The sequence below is a fragment of the Argopecten irradians genome, chromosome 14, assembly GCF_041381155.1.
Source record: "Argopecten irradians isolate NY chromosome 14, Ai_NY, whole genome shotgun sequence".
Classification (NCBI taxonomy): domain Eukaryota; kingdom Metazoa; phylum Mollusca; class Bivalvia; order Pectinida; family Pectinidae; genus Argopecten; species Argopecten irradians.
This window is the reverse complement of record NC_091147.1, coordinates 34,728,191-34,751,257: the sequence shown is the minus strand read 5'-3', so window position 1 is coordinate 34,751,257 and position 23,067 is coordinate 34,728,191. Positions and strand designations below refer to the sequence as shown.

The 23,067-nt window shown below is 33.3% G+C and overlaps 1 protein-coding gene across 1 annotated transcript in view; it reads right to left on the bottom strand.

Annotated features, from left to right (window-relative positions):
• LOC138307480 (ubiquitin carboxyl-terminal hydrolase 9X-like) overlaps window positions 1–23,067 on the bottom strand; it is a 49,746-nt gene that overhangs the window by 22,477 nt on the left and 4,202 nt on the right. The window contains exons 2-31 of the mRNA XM_069248253.1: window positions 21,860–22,274; window positions 21,502–21,614; window positions 21,034–21,146; window positions 20,510–20,615; window positions 19,975–20,090; window positions 19,621–19,687; window positions 19,228–19,412; window positions 18,013–18,151; window positions 17,352–17,504; window positions 16,675–16,779; window positions 16,049–16,255; window positions 15,582–15,698; window positions 14,666–14,819; window positions 13,882–13,969; window positions 13,388–13,511; window positions 12,882–12,985; window positions 12,337–12,454; window positions 11,474–11,781; window positions 10,599–10,836; window positions 10,076–10,213; window positions 9,586–9,706; window positions 9,021–9,148; window positions 8,198–8,260; window positions 7,809–7,900; window positions 7,006–7,250; window positions 2,792–2,910; window positions 2,062–2,222; window positions 1,250–1,358; window positions 633–688; window positions 232–322 (exon numbers count right to left, since the gene is read on the bottom strand). Of these exons, the coding sequence (XP_069104354.1) occupies window positions 232–322; window positions 633–688; window positions 1,250–1,358; window positions 2,062–2,222; window positions 2,792–2,910; window positions 7,006–7,250; window positions 7,809–7,900; window positions 8,198–8,260; window positions 9,021–9,148; window positions 9,586–9,706; window positions 10,076–10,213; window positions 10,599–10,836; window positions 11,474–11,781; window positions 12,337–12,454; window positions 12,882–12,985; window positions 13,388–13,511; window positions 13,882–13,969; window positions 14,666–14,819; window positions 15,582–15,698; window positions 16,049–16,255; window positions 16,675–16,779; window positions 17,352–17,504; window positions 18,013–18,151; window positions 19,228–19,412; window positions 19,621–19,687; window positions 19,975–20,090; window positions 20,510–20,615; window positions 21,034–21,146; window positions 21,502–21,614; window positions 21,860–22,256 (4,275 nt within the window). The 5' untranslated portion in view covers window positions 22,257–22,274. The remainder of the gene's footprint in view (window positions 1–231; window positions 323–632; window positions 689–1,249; window positions 1,359–2,061; window positions 2,223–2,791; window positions 2,911–7,005; window positions 7,251–7,808; window positions 7,901–8,197; window positions 8,261–9,020; window positions 9,149–9,585; window positions 9,707–10,075; window positions 10,214–10,598; window positions 10,837–11,473; window positions 11,782–12,336; window positions 12,455–12,881; window positions 12,986–13,387; window positions 13,512–13,881; window positions 13,970–14,665; window positions 14,820–15,581; window positions 15,699–16,048; window positions 16,256–16,674; window positions 16,780–17,351; window positions 17,505–18,012; window positions 18,152–19,227; window positions 19,413–19,620; window positions 19,688–19,974; window positions 20,091–20,509; window positions 20,616–21,033; window positions 21,147–21,501; window positions 21,615–21,859; window positions 22,275–23,067) is intronic.

Genomic DNA, 23,067 nt, shown 5'->3' with positions numbered 1-23,067 from the left:
ATGCAGAATAAGCTATAACTCAGAAGAGACAATCTCAACAGTCAGGCCCTGAGAGAGTCCAAAATTTGTATACTTTATCAGATAATGCTAATGGTATTGTGTAATGAGGAAGCCAGACGAGGGACATAACCGGTAGACTTTACTACCTGAAGAGATCTATATGTAGAAAATACTTTTTCTCATTACATAGAAGGTAAAGCGAGATTAATTAAACAAATAAGATACACATACCTTCGTTTTTATTAACCAGTCAATTTCATTACTTAATAATTTTTCAGCATTAGGCAGCCTCACATCACTGGCACATGCAAAATTCAACAACCTGTAAAATAGAGTGAAGTTAAGGAATAAGTTCATCATTATAATAGCATAGTTATTAACGACCATCTTGGATTCCGGATTGACCAAAAAAATATTAACACTTGGTCGGGACAAAGTCAGGATCAAGCATTGTTTCAGGCAATTTTCAGCTAAATCGTACTTGTGAAACTCAAGAAGAAGTTAACTTCAAAATGTGAAAAGTTTACAGATAACTAAAAGATAATGTGCTTAATTCACTTCTATGTTGATTGAAAAATAAACATGAAATTATCAAAATTTACATTAGAAATGAAATCATAATAGTTACGTACTTGCAAAGTAGACTGAAATACTCATGGGCCTGCTTTGCATTTTCTTTCACAGATTCCTACAATAAAACAAATGTCAGAGATAATACAAATACAATATTTATCTTGTATAATATATATACACAACCTTATACAATGCATTTCAACTGCCTAAAAATTCCTTAAACCAGAAATCGAGAATCATCTTACAAAACCAATATATCAATCTGAACAAGCTTACAGTAAGTGTTGCAAGCAACACACGTCCCCTGCCATCAATTAGATTTTCTTATCTATAGCAAAGTTATTATTGCTTGTTGCAAGCAACACACGTCTCCTGCCGTCAATTAGATTTTCTATCTATGGCAAGTCATTATTGCTTAGTTATGCTATCAATGTATGAAGTTTGAACAAATTCTGTTGATGTGTTCTCAAGTTATCTTCCGGAAACTACAATTTTTGAAACATTCTCTTTTAAAAAACAGTGACCTTTGTAGTTGACCTTTTGACCCCAAATTCAATCCCAAGCTATATTCTCTCATACACTATCATTGTATGAAGTTTGATCAAAATCTGTTGATGTGTTCTCGAGTTTCACTGGCAGGGACTAAAAACACAGTATACATTAAAGCACTACATACATTCAGTTCACAGAAGAGTAGAGTAATGAAGAAGACCATTGGTCGAGTTCCTCCGCAACAGCGAGTGGCCATCAGATAGAACTGTTCAGCGGCCGCTACACGTACATGGCTGAAATTATAGTAAACAAATATATTGATAACATGACAATTCTGTGATATTTTGAAACCTCAAAACAATACATGCAAAACATGAATTTAAGAAAACACCAATACAAAATCACTGACACAAAATCTCTTCTGATAAATAATCTGTAAAAATTTTAATGTTACAATTCATGAATTTTATTTTAATTATTTTCAATCACTACTACGGTTTTTCCCATAAAACATCTAGCCCTATCCTAGACATCAGGTTTAGAATAGGGCTACCATCTCTCCATATTCTATGTGTCACAGCAATATCATGAAGAAAATCTATCAAAAGAAGTGTTTTAGGAACAAGTCCTGCAGTTGAGATGATAAATTGATAGAGTAACCATCACAGAGCGTGCCTAACAGTTTACTTCAAATAGAAAATTTTTTATGTCCTTACTCAATCCGATACTCAGCAACGATTACAACCAATATCGCATGTGTTAACTAATTCACCCCTGAAGACACATTTAGACTCTTCTAAATCAAAGACTAGATCAATCCATTATGAAATTTCAGGGGTGAACGATTTAAAAAATGAAACTACATCTTTTTATATAGACCTACATATGGCTACACAGGAGGAACAGATCTTTGACTAGACCAGTCCATTATGAAATTTAGGGGTGATTGAGTAGAGCAATAAAACCTGATATTTCTGTGTAAAATCAGCAGCCTACCTGTGGCTACAGAGAAGGAGTAGATCTTTGATGAATATCTGCCACGCCTTGTCTTTGTTTAGAGCGTCTAACGCCGGTGGACACAGAGCCAGACACACTGTTAGCACTTCTAGAGCCTCACGAGCCACCGTCAGATCATCTAAGTCTGTATGGTCCTTTGACTACAAAACAAACAATATCAAATTTTGAAAGTGACATCTGATGCCAATTTTTGTTCACAATTACACAAGGGTAAGATCACAAGTTTCTTCACCTCTTTCCATAGTTTACAAATTCAGTACTGGAAACTTTTATTATTAGTCTCATCAAGGGAAGAAATATTTTAGACAACACTTACTTTATGAAATAACTATTGATTCTCACACAGATTTTACCTTCAGATTGCTTCAGCCCAATTCCTACTGAAGAGTAACTACACACACCCATAAGCTTTATGCCGTTTCTGTAGTTTTATAGTCCATCCATCTTCACATGAGTTTATCTGAATTTTGTTTACCTTTTATGATACCATACCCACATTCTCACATTGTCCCCACCCTTTTTCACACTAATTTATATGAATTTTGTTTACTTTTTATCATAACCATACCCACATTGTCCCCTTCCAATCTTTAAATGAATTTTAAACAATTTTTATCCGAAACGTACCCACATTCTCACATCGTCCCCACCCATTATCACATGCATTTATATGAATTTTTAAACAGTTTTTTATCCTTACCATACCCACCTTCTCATGGGCCTTATGGATTTCTTCGTTAGTAGCATGAACGAGGTGTAGTGAACTACTACTGGACGCCCATGCTATCTTCTGTATAGCCTTGATCGTGGCCAGATCTGGTCGCTTGTCTTGGTGGCCTGAAAAAGAACATGATAAGGTTTTTACCAACAAGTGATAGGAAGATCAAACCACAACTTTTTATAATTGACACAATGATAGGAGATCAAACTAACAAATTGACAAGTGATAGGAAGATCAAACCTCAACTTTTTATAATTGACAACCAAGTGATAGGAAGATCAAACCTCAACTTTTTATAATTGACACCAAGTGATAGGAAGATCAAACCTCAACTTTTTATAATTGACAACAAGTGATAGGAAGATCAAACCTTCAACTTTTTTATAATTGACAACAAGTGATAGAAAGATCAAACTTCAACTTTTTATAATTGACACCAAGTGATTGGAAGATCAAACCTCAACTTTTTATAATTGACAACAAGTGATAGGAAGATCAAACCTCAACTTTTTATAATTGACAACAAGTGATAGGAAGATCAAACCTCAACTTTTTATAATTGACAACAAGTGATAGGAAGATCAAACCTCAACTTTTTATAATTGACAACAAGTGATAGGAAGATCAAACCTCAACTTTTTATAATTGACAACAAGTGATAGGAAGATCAAACTTCAACTTTTTATAATTGACAACAAGTGATAGGAAGATCAAACCTCAACTTTTTATAATTGACAACAAGTGATAGGAAGATCAAACCTCAACTTTTTATAATTGACAACAAGTGATAGGAAGATCAAACCTCAACTTTTTATAATTGACAACAAGTGATAGGAAGATCAAACCTCAACTTTTTATAATTGACAACAAGTGATAGGAAGATCAAACCTCAACTTTTTATAATTGACAACAAGTGATAGGAAGATCAAACCTCAACTTTTTTATAATTGACAACAAGTGATAGGAAGATCAAACCTCAACTTTTTTATAATTGACAACAAGTGATAGGAAGATCAAACCTCAACTTTTTATAATTGACAACAAGTGATAGGAAGATCAAACCTCAACTTTTTATAATTGACAACAAGTGATAGGAAGATCAAACCTCAACTTTTTATAATTGACAACAAGTGATAGGAAGATCAAACCTCAACTTTTTATAATTGACAACAAGTGATAGGAAGATCAAACCTCAACTTTTTTATAATTGACAACAAGTGATAGGAAGATCAAACCTCAACTTTTTATAATTGACAACAAGTGATAGGAAGATCAAACCTTCAACTTTTTATAATTGACAACAAGTGATAGGAAGATCAAACCTCAACTTTTTATAATTGACAACAAGTGATAGGAAGATCAAACCTCAACTTTTTATAATTGACAACAAGTGATAGGAAGATCAAACCTCAACTTTTTATAATTGACACCAAGTGATAGGAAGATCAAACTCAACTTTTTATAATTGACAACAAGTGATAGGAAGATCAAACCTCAACTTTTTATAATTGACAACAAGTGATAGGAAGATCAAACCTCAACTTTTTATAATTGACAACAAGTGATAGGAAGATCAAACCTCAACTTTTTATAATTGACAACAAGTGAATAGGAAGATCAAACCTCAACTTTTTATAATTGACAACAAGTGATAGGAAGATCAAACCTCAACTTTTTATAATTGACAACAAGTGATAGGAAGATCAAACCTCAACTTTTTATAATTGACAACAAGTGATAGGAAGATCAAACCTCAACTTTTTATAATTGACAACAAGTGATAGGAAGATCAAACCTCAACTTTTTATAATTGACAACAAGTGATAGGAAGATCAAACCTCAACTTTTTATAATTGACAACAAGTGATAGGAAGATCAAACCTCAACTTTTTATAATTGACAACAAGTGATAGGAAGATCAAACTTCAACTTTTTATAATTGACAACAAGTGATAGGAAGATCAAACCTCAACTTTTTATAATTGACAACAAGTGATAGGAAGATCAAACCTCAACTTTTTATAATTGACAACAAGTGATAGGAAGATCAAACCTCAACTTTTTATAATTGACAACAAGTGATAGGAAGATCAAACCTCAACTTTTTATAATTGACAACAAGTGATAGGAAGATCAAACCTCAACTTTTTATAATTGACAACAAGTGATAGGAAGATCAAACTTCAACTTTTTATAATTGACAACAAGTGATAGGAAGATCAAACCTCAAACTTTTTATAATTGACAACAAGTGATAGGAAGATCAAACCTCAACTTTTTATAATTGACAACAAGTGATAGGAAGATCAAACTTCAACTTTTTATAATTGACAACAAGTGATAGGAAGATCAAACCTCAACTTTTTATAATTGACAACAAGTGATAGGAAGATCAAACCTCAACTTTTTATAATTGACAACAAGTGATAGGAAGATCAAACCTTCAACTTTTTATAATTGACAACAAGTGATAGGAAGATCAAACCTCAACTTTTTATAATTGACAACAAGTGATAGGAAGATCAAACCTCAACTTTTTATAATTGACACCAAGTGATAGGAAGATCAAACCTCAACTTTTTATAATTGACAACAAGTGATAGGAAGATCAAACCTCAACTTTTTATAATTGACACAAGTGATAGGAAGATCAAACCTCAACTTTTTATAATTGACAACAAGTGATAGGAAGATCAAACCTCAACTTTTTATAATTGACAACAAGTGATAGGAAGATCAAACTTCAACTTTTTATAATTGACAACAAGTGATAGGAAGATCAAACCTCAACTTTTTATAATTGACAACAAGTGATAGGAAGATCAAACCTCAACTTTTTATAATTGACACCAAGTGATAGGAAGATCAAACTTCAACTTTTTATAATTGACAACAAGTGATAGGAAGATCAAACCTCAACTTTTTATAATTGACAACAAGTGATAGGAAGATCAAACTTCAACTTTTTATAATTGACAACAAGTGATAGGAAGATCAAACTCAACTTTTTATAATTGACAACAAGTGATAGGAAGATCAAACCTCAACTTTTTATAATTGACAACAAGTGATAGGAAGATCAAACCTCAACTTTTTATAATTGACAACAAGTGATAGGAAGATCAAACCACAACTTTTTATAATTGACAACAAGTGATAGGAAGATCAAACCTCAACTTTTTATAATTGACAACAAGTGATAGGAAGATCAAACTTCAACTTTTTATAATTGACAACAAGTGATAGGAAGATCAAACCTAAACTTATTATAATTGACACCAAGTGATAGGAAGATCAAACCTCAACTTTTTATAATTGACACCAAGTAATAGGAAGACCAAACTTCAACTTTTTATAATTGACAACAAGTGATAGGAAGATCAAACCTCAACTTTTTATAATTGACAACAAGTGATAGGAAGATCAAACCTCAACTTTTTATAATTGACAACAAGTGATAGGAAGATCAAACCTAACCTTTTTATAATTGACACCAAGTGATAGGAAGATCAAACTTCAACTTTTTATAATTGACACCAAGTGATAGGAAGATCAAACCTGATTTTTATAATTGACACCAAGTGATAGGAAGATCAAACCTCAACTTTTTATAATTGACACCAAGTGATAGGAAGATCAAACCTCAACTTTTTATAATTGACACCAAGTGATAGGAAGATCAAACCTCAACTTTTTATAATTGACACCAAGTGATAGGAAGATCAAACCTCAACTTTTTATAATTGACACCAAGTGATAGGAAGATCAAACCTCAACTTTTTATAATTGACAACAAGTGATAGGAAGATCAAACCTCAACTTTTTATAATTGACACCAAGTAATAGGAAGATCAAACCTGATTTTTTACTTCATTTCCCATGAATTCTGTAAAAGGAGGATGTCTCTTGTTCCAATAGAGAAGTGAGTAATCTATATAAGAATTACACATATTGCCACTAAGTTTCGTTGCAATCTATCCAGTAGTTTAGGAATAGTTGGTTGATCATTATATCATACAGGTAATAACTGTAGATGTTAATTTCTCTTCTTCTCTGGCCATGGTGACTTGCACTTTCATTATATAAACTTTTAGACATTCTCATCAAGGCATAATTTTTTAACTTTTTTGCACTTTTTGGTATTATTGTGATGATATTTTAATAGATTTGCCCCTTTAACTAGATTTGAGGTATTTGTGTACAACAGACCTGGTCTAAAAGCTGTTGTCCAAGCCGCATCGCCACGTTCTTGGTGGTGAACTCGGAGGTGGGGTTGGGGATATACTGGAGAGCCTGTTGCAGTATCACTGCGTGGTTGTGTTCGGCGGCCGTTATGTTTGGGGACTGAGGATCGGCATTGCAGGCATCAACTACAACCTGAAACTTGGCATGGCTCACTGTCGTCAACATCAGCTTACAAATCTTCATCACAGTCACATATACATTCCTGGAAATACAAATTATTGGTGTAAATATGATGCCATTATGTATTATAGAGTTATCTGTCCTTGTGTGTAGGTATTGATTATGATGTCAATACTTTGTGAGGTAAAGCTGTTTTCTCTGTTAAAATTAGAATGTTAAACTCTTAAACACATGATGTCACATTTAATGCCTACACGCAAGGGCAGATAATTTGCAAATACTGAATAAAGATTTCTTATAACAAGATAATTGTAAATAGGTCAAGAAGGTCATTTATTTTTAATTTTGTAGATGTAGGTTTCTCTTTACAAACATAGCAGACAAAAATATATTTACCTAAATTCTACCTGAAATCCATAACCGATTACAGAAATGATACTTGTTAAATGCACCTGTCACTAATTCGTTATTTTTTAAATAATTCTTTACAAATAATACATAAAACTAATAATCTTGTAAATGTTTTCTATATGTTTACCTAAACAGTATTTTATGTGTATGATTTTTAATAAGTCACACATTCAACTGAACACATAAGATATTTGTGTTGATATGCTTTGTCACATTTGAAATGCTTCACCTCTTTGAGTGTAAGTCTGCAGCTGGCATGAAATTATTCTTTGTTAACATATTCAATGACAACTGTACTCCTCCACTCTTCACAAAATTAAACTGAAAACAAAAACGGGAAATAATGACATTTAGATTAGTATAAATGACATTTACATGTAGATACTATTGTTGATTTATGGGCGAAGGGAGATAACTCTCAAGTTTTTGATTATATCAAAATAGCAGAAATATTTATTGTTAGTTACTGATATATTTCACCAATGGGATCTTACAAGTAGGTCAAGGTCAATCAAGTGAACAAAGTTCATAAAGCATGCTTACTGAATAATGTATGTCTTTATTTATTCTGGTGAAAATAAAATATTTAACATATTTATCAATGTGTAAGAGACAAACCTGAAAGTCGAAGGCGTCCTCTGACAGGGGTTCTCCTGCAGGCATTAGTAGACTGTAGCATACCTAATCAAAGAAAATGTCAACATAAGTATCATAAACATGTCTATATATACACAGGAGTCAATCGGGACCAAACTGATTTTTCTTTTATATTTTTCATTTGGATTTGAAAAGATTACATTGAAAAATAAATTCAAATATCAAAAGCCTAGATTCTATGTTGATTAAGATTTATGATCTCAAATATGCAATACAATATAATAATTATATTATCAATAAATGGGGCAAAGAGGGACAAATATTCATAAACAGTATGATAATGGATTTGAACATTTCTTGAAAAATTACAGTGTTTTTATTAACATGGATCAGAGATTCTTTATATGGCCCACTAGGCTTAACTGTCGAACACTCTAGATGAAAACTTTTAAATATTCTTTTTAACAACCATTGGTATAGGTTTAAGTTTGAATAATTCAGTTTTGCTTGTTACGAGCATTTTCATTGGCTTAAAATTTACTTTATCAGCCCATAAAGGAAAAAATTGCGTCGCCATTTGTGACATTGCTTCTGATTTGCTGAGATGACAGCGTAATTATCTCATAGACAAAAGAGTCCCAAAATGAATTTTGAGTATTGAAGATATTACCTTTATTAAATTGAATATTAAGGATTAATTTGAATAGATTTTTTATGTTATAGAGATATAACACAAAAATCTGAGTGTACTCTCATCATAAACCACACTCAGATTTTTGTGTTATATCTCCATAACATAAAAAATCTATTCAAGTTAATCCTTAAATATTTTTACCAGACTTACCTCGATATTGTATAACGTTTGAGTGGTGGAGGAATTAAAAAACATCAGCTCTAACTGTTGTGAGAGGGAGGTTTCAGATCTAGTATTTTCTGCACATATACTTCGTAGTTTATCCACGGTATGAGTATCTGAAACATTACATAATATGATTAAATTTAGCACTCAAAATTCTTAAGTTGTACTCGTTCACAGTGACTAAACTTCTAAATTTTCATTTTAAAATATGTTAGATTAAGTTTCATCAAATCAAAACAGAGCTGAATTACATTTCAAAATAAATTGGGTTACTATTTATTTGTGAAGATAAACTTTCTTGAATTTACTGTATTTCCCTATAATATAGTGTAGCTTATAGTATAGACAGCCCCTTAACTGGAAGTTGGGTGTTTGACTAAAAAGAAAACAAAACCTAAAATCAGACAACGATTTGAAAAAACACTGTATCAAGCTTGATGATCTGGTGAGGAATCACCAATACACTTTAGGGTAGACCTATTATACAAAAAAACCAAGGGATATAATTATGAAAATTGTATAAATGGGTATTAAAGGAAAAGATCTGTACCTGCAGGCATTATTTTGAGAAGTGTTCTGGCAGTATCTCGGAGTTTAGGGACTTGTAACTGACATCCAAGATCCGATAGTTGGAACAGGAACTGGGTGTACTTGAAGTTGTTGGACAGCAACTAAAATTTAGAAAAAAAAATATTGAAAATTTAATGAATATTATGTATAATGTAGTTGTTTCACTTCCAAATTGAAATATTCAATTAATTTAAAACTTTACATTTTTCTCTTTTGTTGTATAAGTGCATCATTGACTAAAATCTATTCACCAAAAAGGTTAAAACCAGTTATATTTGCACACAATGATTTTTTTTTGTTTTTTTATTAACCTTATCAAAACTATCTTCAAGATAAGCAAAATCTAAAGTCACTAATTAAAAATAAATTCTATTCATATTGTCATAGATATAAAATTTCTAAGTTATTGTTAATTATCTATTTCATTCATACCTTTATACAGAATTTCTGAGTTTTTTGTAATAACTTACCACGCCCGGGAGACAGTTCTCGGCCTCAATGTTGGGCCCATCAAATGTGTGGTGAGGAGAGCCAGCCGAGCTATCAGAACTGCTATCTGGACTAGAGGGCATGTTGTTTCCTACTTGGACAAGCTTGGCGGAAATAAGCTACAACACAGATGTCACATATACATGATACAGGGGATTAATAAATTCACCTCTGAAATTTCATAATGGATTAATCTAGTCTTTGATTTAGAAGATTCTAAATGTGTCTCTAGGGGGTGAATGAGTTTAATGATAAATTAATCCTATACACAACATTAATTGTATCACGTTTACTATACAACTGGTTATCACTGATATAATCACAAAAGTTTGATAGATATGAAATAAGAAATGTCTAAATTATTTGTAGTTCTTCAACACAAAATACATCATTATGTCCAGTAACTCCCAACTACCCAGTGACAGCCGACAGTAGCCCAACCAACTGTCACTTAATAAATTATTTGAAGTCTTACAAACAAATCAAGAAACTGAAGCGACTTACAGTTTTGTCCCGGAGGGGAACCTGCGAGATGAGTCGCTTGTCTTCTGCTGGATCAAGGATTTCCCCGTTTGCATATAAATCTACTTTGATGTTGCTGGCGGCCTTGACCCGGTTTAAAACCTGTCTACGTATTGCACCCACAGTGTCGTTAGTGTGTGACCAGATGTCAAGGTCATCTGGCTGGCGACCTTGACTTGGAAATCGTAATATCAAAGACACCAATCTCCCTCGGCAAGCGCTGAAGTGTAAAGAAACAATAAGTAATGGAGTACATATTATATATTCTGATAATATGCAAGTAAAATAAACATTTTTTTGTCCTGGTCCAATTTAAGATTTCATGATATATTCAAGTACACAACTTGAAGTCAAGCTTTATTAATGCTCAAACTTCAAATTAGTAAGCCATGATTTACCAGAAATATAATTTTGCTAAATAAGTTGTGATATGGAGACTGTTTTCCTTGTCATAATCTTCATATAGACAGCTCATCCAGAGCCTTTCACAAGCAATGACATATTAACTCATGCAATCCTAAGAATTCATAATGAAATCTCTCAGCCTTTGAGTTTTGCCACATTTCTGTCAAATTAGTTTCCAAAATGTTCAATGATTTTTCAATGGTATCTTTGAGAAGTATTCTTGTGTCTTAATTGGAAAAGAAAAAAAAGATCCCATAAAAAATACTCAGGTAAGTTAAATTTTTCATGATTTGAACAAGAAAATAAAATTTTACTGCAATACAGCTGTAAGAGTATACATGATACAACCATCTATTAAAATTTCGTAATTCAAATTTTTGTGACCATAGCATATCATGAAATATAATTCCTGCAAAAATAACAGGTAATTGCGAAGAATCCGGACGACTTACCGACTGAGTGGAAGGATGGTCCTCTCCTCATTGTACGCCTCATCACACTCCCCGACGTATTCCTTTAACACAGTAAGAACACGAACCATTCGCGTCGTTTCCTGCATTACACGGTTCGTACTGTCTTTATCCTTCTCCAGCACACTCACAGTATCATATATAGCTTTAAGTCTATCGATACACGACTGGATAAAGTCTTCGTGGATTTCCACTTGGTTTTGTAACAAACGTGGACCCAAGTTTGTGAAAATGTCTTTGAGTAATAAAATAGCTTTGTTAGACACATCATCTGGACTCAACAACACAACCTGAAATATAATACAGATTTCAGAGTATGAATATGGGCTATTTCAAAATAATTTCTAAATATGGAGATGCATCCCTTCCATCACCCAAATTTCAACAAAAGAGCCATCCCATTCATCCATAGAATTCTTTTATCAGTTCTTTCAATTCTTTGGAACATAAAGTTTTATGAATGTATTCTACTCACGAATGTCATTTATTACGAGACTTAGAAGTGAATAAACATAAAATACATTTTTCTTTTAAAATAAGCTAACAATAATACCATAGTCCAACTTTTTTTTCTGATACAACAAAAAATCTGACACATCAAAACAATCTTTATATTAAACTGATAGCATTCTTTACTATTGCATTTCATTCCCTTTACTTAGAAAACAGCATGACAAATTTTGCAGAAGACTTCAATCTTGAAAACTTGTCAATTAATAACAATCATTAATAAATCTTTTGCAATTAACTCATTCAACCCCTGAAGACACACTTGAACTCTTTTAATTCAAAGAAAAAGAGTTTTCATTATGAATTTCCAGGGGTCAATGTCCCTGAAGACTTACTCTCCACATGTAGTCTAAACCAATGAGCTCCATGTCATCCATCATGTGACCTCCTCGCCGTTTAGCAATCAGTTTACTCTCCTTCACATTCACATTCTTGAAGAACCTCTCAAAACAACTGTAAACGATAAAACAAATATTAAAGTATGTTCAAGTCTTAGAGATTTAAAACATTGAAGTTCAACACAGTTTTATCTAAACTTCTTTGAAGCTTACTGTAAAGCAAATGTCTTTCACAAACAATTACTTTCGCAATTTTCGCAATTACAGAAAATTCACTCAAGTTAATCAATGTGACTTAAAATATCTGCATCACTTATATTGATAGAGATTCTTTTCTTTTTAAAATTTGGTAATGTTTATCTTCGCAAACTTGTTTTGAAAAAGAAATTGCAAAATTGAATAGCTGTGAAAGAAAGTTGGTTTCCAGACGATTGTCTGGCTATCAGTTTGTCTTTCATTTGCTTCCCTTCTTTCAGTTGTCCCAAGGATATGTAGCCTTTTGATAGGAGTTGTATATTAGGAAGTTACACAATATCACTTACTTCATTCCATTTTCTGTTAGGAGACTGGGATCCAGCTGAAGAATATTTTGTTCGAAGAAATCTCGAGTGATTTCTGGGTCCAAGTCTGGTTCCTCCCCCATCAACTGCAATATAAGATTAATTGTATTAAGTCATGTAATGTGTTCATTTCTGTCATGACCAATTATTCCTTGGCTGGTTTCACGGGGATGACAGCTATTGCATTCAATGTACCCTTTAATCCTTGGATAGGGAAGATGTACAGCTGAATTTGAAAACAAGACATCTAGGCAATAATAGCTACATTACCCCATTTTCCAGCGTATAAGTTGCATAAGCCTTTCTTTCGAATTAAAAACTTTTTTTTTTTCAAATTACTGTCTGTTTGTAGTTTTTGTTCATGCAAAAGACGCATCTGCCATTTCCAGGTGAAAAAGGTGTGGCTTATTCTTGTAAAAATATGGAAAATACTTACTCCCTCCCACTGCTGTACAAGGATTCAATAGCTATTCCTTGATAATATTTACCTTAGCAAACCATTTGAAGCAGGACTCTCTATCTGTAGTGTAGATGGCATTCTCAGCCAGACACTGCCAAATCTGTCTCGCCTGCGACTCACAAAGCCACAATTGGCCATCCTTCAATAGGAATCTGCAAACATATGTCATGAAAGCATTAAGCCTCAATATCATCATTTGTCTTTACATTTTGGACTTTCATTTTAACTTTTTTGCTACAACTCAATGTTGCTAGCAAATAGGGACTGATGATTAGTGTTTTCTTTCATTACCAGACTCAGAAAAACATGCTTCTTTTAATTTTTTTCTACAACTCAATGCAGCTTCAAGACTCAGAAAAACATGCTTCTTTTAATTTTTTTCTACAACTCAATGCAGCTTCAACAGAGTAAAACCAATAAAGAACAAAAACAATGTGTCTCCCACTTTGTTTGTTGGACTATGCTTCAGATAAAATGTTCCATTCTTAACACTTTTTTTTACTATCATATTTCTATACTCGCCTTAAAAACCGCAACCTTTCTTGAATCTGTAATATGTGATTAAATCGGCCATCTGGCAAGATGTTTGCAGAATCCGATTCTGGAAACTCTGAAATCACAAACAAACAGTCGATTTGTAAAAAGAAACCTGAGAAATTAGTATATCAACAATTCTTAAATAAATATAAATCTGTGTATTAATTACAGTATTAAGACTATGATAGTGACACTTTGTCCATAGAAAACTTTTAAACTTTAATTACAGATTTGATGAATTTAAGCCATATTGCGCTCAAATATCAGCTGTGGCTCAAACTCTTTCTTAATTCATGTCTATACTTTTTTGGGAATCTCTGCATAAACTTTCAACATTTTTCATTTTTTTCTTCTTCATTAATCATGTTTAGTTTGTTTGCTTGATTAATTAACGTCCTGTTAACAACCAGGGTCATGTAAAGATGGCCTCTCATGTATATGGTGTGTGTTAATTGCGCGGTGCATGTTTTGGGAGACTGCGGTATGTTCGTGTTGTGTTTTCTTGTATCGTGGAATTCCTGCCCTTTTTATCATGGAATTCTTGCCCTTTTTATCGTGGAATTCTTGCCCTTTTTATCGTGGAATTCTTGCCCTTTTTATCGTGGAATTCTTGCCCTTTTTATCGTGTTATATTATGGAAGCATGCTGTTAAAAACATTAAGCAACACACCTCAGCGGTTCACATTATACTGACAGCAGAATTAACGACTGGTTATACGTCAGTTTCCTTTGCTGTTTTGTCATTCTCGAACTACAATGGTTGACTCACCTTTTGCATAGGCCCTGGCCTTGGTCATGTATGAGGAGAGGTTCTGTGCCAGTAACATGACGATAGAGTGGTTACTCTGTAGCTGACTGATCACCATATTCCTGTAGTATACATGTGGTGTCCTTTGAGGTGGGTGGGGAAAGTTCTGTGGAGCCTGCATAGGGGTAGAATTAAATATTAATAATTCAATTTTGCTTGTTACGAGCATTTTCATTGGCTCTCATCATAAACCGTTTCACGGTTTATTTAGAGTACACTCAGATTTTTGTGTTATATCTCCATAACATAAAAAATCTATTCACGTTAATCCTTAAATATCAACTGGCGGCCAGATTCAAAATACCTTAAAGCAACTTTCTTTCCCGGCTCCTAATTTTCGCATTAGCAAAATATAACACTGGATGGAAATTCTTTTCAAAGTAAAATAAGTAAATATTTATTTACAAAGAGAATCTTTTGTGGATTTACAAGCGACGCAAAATTCAATCGCATGCAAAAGAATGTTAGATTACAGTATACAGAAACAGCATATGTAACTACAATGAAATTTGATCCTAGTCTCAAGGATGCTTTTGATATGAAGCGACAGGACAGACATTGGTACCAATAGCTGACGCCACAGGACAGACATTGGTACCAATAGCTGCCGCCATCACTTATTTTTGCATGAACATAAAAACACTTGCCTACTGTCAGGACATATCTTGCAAGTCATGTAAAGAAATAAAATCTGATACTTTTTTCATACTTATTCAAATAATGAATACCATGACAGAAAAATCAACTTCAGAATAAGTTGAGTGAAAATGTAGCAGAAAATTCAACTTCAGAATAAGTTGAGTGAAAATGTAACAAAGTTTTGTGGAATACACTAAATTCAGTAAGAGTAACAAGGTTTTGTTTCATCTCATCTTACCTCGGGAAACAGCTGACAAATTTCTCGGATCTGCTTGAGGGAGGGCAGCACCCATTTGTCATTTTTGAGTTCCTCCACAAACTTGGTTATCCAGGTCATCTTCTGTGTGTCTCGGTCCTTTGGGAGAAAAGAAAACGATTATCATTTTAGGTATATGTCATTCATAAGTGAGACCAATATAATCAATTTGTGTGAATATTAAAGTGAAGTCAAAATTTAGCTTAAATGCAAAAAACAGTAGATAATCATTTGTTATCACAGATATTAATTCCTGCTTCCTGGTTATTCACTACTAGAAATACCCTTTTACAAAATTTAGCCCTGTACATGAATAAGTGTTTCAATTATGGGGAAAGCACTAAAAAAACACTGCTAAAATAAGTACATTTCTAATAATTAAGAACGATATTTGCCTTACTAGGAATAGTTGACCATGTTAGTTTGACATCGACCAATATGTCTCATACCTGAGAACAGCTGTAATCCAGGATTTTGATGTGAGCATTGAGGGCTTGGTCCATGATTTCTGTCGGTACATCTTCACTATGTGCCAGATTCCACAACAACCCCAGGACCTTGTGAGCCATCACGCCTTCCTTATCGTCCTCTGCTAGTCTACGGATCAGCTCCAGTAGCTTCTCTCGTTGTTTCTTGGAAGCTTGAGTCCAACTCCCCTACAAATCCAAAACACTCAATATAAACACACCAGTATTAAAGTAAGATATACTTTTTTGTAGATCTAGGTAGATTCATCCATTCGTATATGTTGACATTCTAGCTCGTTATCTAATAAGAACCTTCTATCAAGGAACATGTCATAAAATTCAAATCAAAATACCTCTTTGACCATTAAATTATCAATGAAGTAAACTCATTCATCCCTGAGGACACAATTGGACTCTTCTAAATCAAAGAATAGACCAGTCCATTGTGAAATTTCAGGGGTAAATGAGTTAAGAACCTCCTATCAAGAAGCATGACATAAAATTCAACCCAAAGCTGTATTAAAATAAGTCACTGATATTTTGAAGCAAATACAAAATAGCAGGCAAAAAGTTCAAACACTAAGCTTTTTACAAAATGTTCGATTTACCTGGAAAGCTTCAAACAGATGGTCTAGCTGTTCTGGTGAAAAGTCCCATGCCAACTTTGCTAGCAAATCATGTACATTTTTCACAATAGCATCATGTTTGCCAGACTGAAATACAATAAAACTTTTGCTATGAAAAATTGCAGATAAAAGCCAACACAACACAAATTGAGCACACAAGTAGCATTTTCATTTTGGTATTATTATTTTTCTTCGCTTTTCTAATACTTCAATATTCATGTCAAAAGAAAAATCTTCTCTTGAAATATGGGGTCATCTTTACTTTGTGGAGAGAGCTTGAACACAAAAGGAAAACATTAGCAAAGCTTAATTAAATTTGACTTTTCACTTTTGTTTCAATTTCGGTTTCAATCCTGAAGATAATGTTTCGTCAATAGTCCATGTTTATGGACAACAATAAGACAAAAACTATAATTTGGACAAGAAATCTTTTACAAAAAGGAATACCTTGAAATGATAGAGAAGACACACTGCAGGTGAATTTTTCACTCCCTCAGGTATAACTTCATTAATTTTTTGTTGTTGTTTAATGCTAAGTGTAACTTGACTGCATTCCATTCACTCACTGATCCCTGATGATTCATAGTGAACTCTTCTAGACTTTGAATTAGAAAAGTTCATATGTGTCTTCAGGGGTGATGAGTTGTTTGGATATTTACCTGAGCCTCCCATAATGTATCGAGGTCGCTTCCTGTCAGAGCTTTCTCCTTGATCATAAAACGCAAGATTTTCTCCAGTTTCTCTACATACTGGGGCTGATGTAGACTGTCCCCGAGCACGATCGTCAACACGTGGTTATTCTGTATCCATTCCTATAGTAAAATATACAACATCGAATCCAATCAAGTAAACATACAATAGCAAAAGAATTTATTCATCTAATTGCGAAACAAATACCTATCTCAGTACAACAAAGTCATCAGGAATATTGCGTGTTTATCTTTTATATTGTAGTCATCATCGGTTTAACTTATTTCAACAGCTAATTTTTAGTACTGTATAGTAGTTAAATTTTGTGGCTGATTCATTTTCACTATATTTGCAGTTTCACTGAAATTCTAAGCACTAGCGAAATATTCAGATTTTCATTCCCGTATCTTGATATAGTAGTGAACAGCAAAATTTAACCTATGCATATATATGTCTCATAAAGTAAACAGCGAAGTTTTGACCCCAGAATTTAAATTTAAAAATTTAAAGCCCACACAGTATATTGTTTTCTTCTGTGCTATCTATACGATTTTGTTGATTTTCATCATTTTTCATTTATCTCTCCCTCAGAGGTTACAAGGCCTACATAAACTTAAAATATCAGCTTACCGCCATTTTCTCTGCTGTTAACCATTCATCTTCATCAACCTGTGAATGTCGGCTTGACTGGAAGGACACATTGGCGATCACCTTATTCACTTCATTCAGGGCATTCATCTTACCATTGAAGGATGAAATCTTCAACAACCTGTGTTGAAATGTCAGAATATCAGTTTGTATAGAAATGGGTAATGATGATGCTCTTTACTCAGAAAAAAATAAGATAGACTTCTAGAGCTTGAATAAAAACATTGAACCCTCTATAGCCAAAACACCTTCGTTCCCAGTCTAAACAATCCGTGATAAGAATTTTCCAAACATTTCCGTCCAAACTATCGGTGCCCAGATTATCAAAGGTCCACCGTAGAGATGAAAATAACAATTAATTTGGAGATGCATTATTATGTAAGGGCTGTTCCAGCAAAACATATATGGCACCCAGGGAAGGCACTTTAAAAAATAGTATGTGCCATGGTGGGTTCAAAATAAAATCAATTCTGTGTCAGGGTGACGTTTCAATAAAATCACTTCTTTGGGTGGGTCGATCTGAAGCATTTGTAACCTCTTGAAATAAAATGCAAAATTTGTGTTTTATAATGTTTCTGTCAGTCATCCCAACTACAAAAATAACTATTTATTTAAAACATATTATATTCAATCAAACTTGGCAATGGTACAGAGAAACAGTTTTGGTAAAATACATTTGTCATCAATAGATCTTTATTTAGATTCACTGGTATTAAGTCGAGGAAAAAGTGGCATTTCACAAGCTAAGTGTGAATGTCCAGATGTCTTTGGAACAAAACAAAAAATTAAATCACTTCTATGCCATAGTCTCGTTCACAAAAAAAGAGATATGTGGAGGGGTCAACAAAATTGAAAATCGCTTCTATCTGTGGGTCTCCCAATTTCAAAGTGCCTTCCCCCCCTACCATATATGTTTTTCTGGAACAGCCCTAATGGTTTTTAGAAAAAACTGGAATCATTTATTTTGATTAATAACCATTAATTTTTTATTCAAAATTTTAAACTTGGACAACTGAATACCTAACCTTACTAATAACATAACAGCAGGGTTGTAGAAAACTTGTATAGTTGGGTGGACAAAATAGTAATATATAGAAACGCAACACTGAATCAGATAAAACAATTTTGTTACCTGCCACCTGAAATCTAAAGGCTCTCAACGTCGCCTAAATTATCTCTATTCTCCTTGTAACTTACCGCAGTATCATCTTGAGTCTGAAGGTTTCTAGAGCTTTGATTTTCTCCTCCTGGTTGGGAAGTCGGTACACTAGTTGTTTTAGAGCTTTGATTATAGATGAGAGAGCATCGTTCTTTGCTTCTGTTTTTGACTCCTTCTTCAATTCCTCGTCCGTCAAGGAATCCAGGAATTTTGGCACAATAGCCTGTTTATAGTGTAATTTAATATTTAACAGATATATGAGCAACAGCTAAAATGCCAATAGTAACAAAACATTTTTTATGCATTTCCCATTGCAAAGATTTTGTTCATTTCATATAATAATTTTTTAAGCAAACTTAAGACTTTTAACAGAAAAAGAAAAAAAACCCATTTGTTTGTAATGTAGACAATTTTTAACATACAATACTTACAACAATAGGCATAAAGAATTTCTCCACGCAGTGAGGGGTCAACACCTCGGCACACTGTCCAAACGGCCTGTCAAGAAAATATAGGATAAATATTTGATGAAAATGAAAAATGAAATAAAAAAACTTTATTGCACTAAAAACTTTATAATTTATGTCTACATAATTGAGCACAGCGAACAGAATATTAAGCACTTGATATTTTTGAAAAAAAAAAAAAAAACCCCAAAAAACCCCACTTGGTCAAGATTTGTTTTACTATAAAATTTCTTTATTCAGAAATATTTTAGTCTTAATCCAATGTATTTTCTAGTGATGATGTAAGATTTTGTTAAAAGACTGTCAAACACAACATACTTAATGAGAGAAGCGATGACAGGGACAGACAGCTGTGGGCCTCCAGTGAAACGCTCCAACAGCATCGCAAATCCATCCATCGTTCCAAACTTGTTCACAAGGTCCACCAACCAGCCCTACAAACAATAACATTATTCATACAATACTGTATATACAAATATTAGCAAATATTTCATTTTAGCACTTTTCATGCTGTCTTTGAATCACTATTTCATGTACAAGGCAAAATTTTGTAAAAGCGTGTTTCCGATATTGAACCCCCAAATTAAGTAAATTTATCTCAATTCTAATAAATCATTTAGTAAAATTTATTCACATCTGCCCTTACATTTGACAGCACAAAAATAATGAACAGGTATCAGATTTTAAAATGATTTTAAAAAGACAAAATAATTTACTGACACTGTTAACAACTGTAAATAAATGCTATGATTTTAGAGTATATTATGGAATAAATGATGTGCACTCCCTATTTAAATATTACGGTAAGATTTAAATTTAATCAATCTTTTACTTATAGATATACGTCACTTACCCTTGGTGTACGTGGGTCGGGTGGTCGAGCAAACAACACATCATCAGCGATCGTAGTGTTAGGGGGAACACTCTCAGAAGGCCGAGTCCCATTGTAGGTGTGGAACCTAAAAAGTCATGTTACATATTTACATTTCAAATAATCTTTCCATGGCTATATTCTTGATGATATAACTGTATATATCTTTGCATCCAAAAATTAATATGTGATGTCTTAACTTTGCTAGTTCACCAAAATGTACATAATTTTTTTCTATAACTTCCAACTCCTCCAAAAGAGGGGAAAGGTGTTTATAGGTGGAGGGGTGCTAACAACGCTGAATATAGCATTTTAACAAAAAAAAAATGTTTTCAACTTGATAAATTTTAAAAGTGTGGATTGCTTTAACAACAAATGATCACAAGATCCACACAAACGTAGCAGAATTAAGCTATACACATTTCCATATAAAGTCTTACATGATAATGTTACCAAAACTGAAGTAAAATGCATTTTATTTTTTACATCCCTTGGTTGATACTCACTTGCACACAGGGTTTAAAACCATGGCCAGTAATTCCAGAAGAGGGAACCAATCATCTGCTAATTTAGCAACAGCTAACTCAATCATCTTTTCTGCATTCTTCAAAATACATCTCTGTAAAAGGTGATCAACAGAGGATATGGCATACCATCTATCAAAATTTTAGTCTATTCAATTATGCAACAAGTTGTCTATCACATGGAATTTTGGAAAGACACATACAGTTTCTTAAACTGGTTCAATTTGAATTTTTACTTTTTGTTTTTGTTTGGCAACACTGATGAAAAAGACATGTGAAAAATAATTTAGATTAATCACTGCCTTTGAACTTCTGGCCTGTATAGAATGAGAATCATAAATAACTCATCCCTGAAAAATTCATAATGGACTGTTCAATTGTCTTCATGGGATGAATGAGTGAACAATTTAACTGCGGGCAGTGTGAAACTTCTAACTAACAATAACTTACATGAATTTCATATTTCCACCCGCTCACTGCTTCATCAGTCATAATTTTGGTGAAGGAGGTGTTCAAGCCTTCTCTAAAAAATCTCTGGCAATGTTCACTCCTGGTATCCAGCTCTGTAATTTCATTGTACAATTATTTTATAGAAATTAAATGAATCAACAAAACTTTTATCCACAGTGATTGATGTTACCTACAAATAATAGCATTTATGCAATATAAAAACTTCCTTTAACTTTAGTTTTATAAAATCAGAAATTTTGTCAAGAGAGGCATTTATAATTCGTGTTGACCTCCACTAGCAAATAGTATTTTTTTCAAGATTTTTCAAAATTTTATACAAAACAGCACTTAAACTTACTTTCTTTGCAAAGCTTAATTGCAGCATCTAGAAGCACCTCAAGTTCTCCTTTTGGAAGAACAGGTACAACCCATCTAGGACGATTGATCATTTCATCAAGTCTGGACAACTCCTGAACAGGGAAATCTGGTACCTGACCTTCGACAAGGTCAATACCAACCATGGTGGTGTCATCCTGACTACCGTCCACATCAGTGCTGGTCGAGGACTGTCCTGGGCTGGGCTGTTGTGGCTGCTGAGAGGAGCCTGAGGGTTGAGGTGGTTGTTGTGGAGGTTGTGCCGCAGTTCCTGCTTGTCCGGCCTGTGGCTGTTGGCCTCCCCCCTGTGGCTGCTGTTGTTGTGTGTTGTCTTGGGGGGAGTCTCCCCCAGCTGGACTCCCTCTCATAACAATGGTCATTGTCTACAAAGTCGTAGACTGCAAAACAATTACACTATATTAAACTATAAATATTAGCAGAAGAATTTGTTTTACAGAATAATTTATAAATGTAAATTTCTAATCTTTATCAAATGTAATCTAAATCTGAGTATTTGTAGTAAAAATGATTGCAGGGTTAACACCCCCCCCCCCCATTTTTTTTAGCACCCTGCTCTATTTCTCCCATGCCAGTGCCCCTGCAGTATACTATATTTCTTCTATATATTCTGTCTCCTGTATTATATTATTAATTAAGAGTTGTGAGAAGCCAAGGCCTAGGCAAACGATGCTAACGACCGACTGATGTTCAAAACATCAATACATGCTATATTGCTGAAATTTATTGTATGATATTATCTGAATCATCTCCTTGAGAAATACATGCAATGTTTCAATTATGGAAATGCATCTTTGTGTGTTCCATAGGGTAAGAATTTAAACAAAAGTTTGGCAATGAGTACATTATCATTAACAATGGGCGTCCTTTTTATTTTTACATTGCAAAATCACAAAATCATAAAAATAAAAAAATAAAGGAAATATATATTGATGGCCTAAGATGAGGTTACACAGGTAACTGGCTCTGTGACCAAGAAGGACTGAAACAACAGTACATGAATTCACTCAGGAGACATATGTCGGATTGACAAATCTCATTTATATATGAAATATTTTGATACATAAAACATTTAGGAAGGTTTACTATATAAATTCAGATAATTGTTAATTATATTTCAATTCCTTTTTGGATTTCTTTATTGATAATCTCAGTACTGAAAGTAAACTGGTA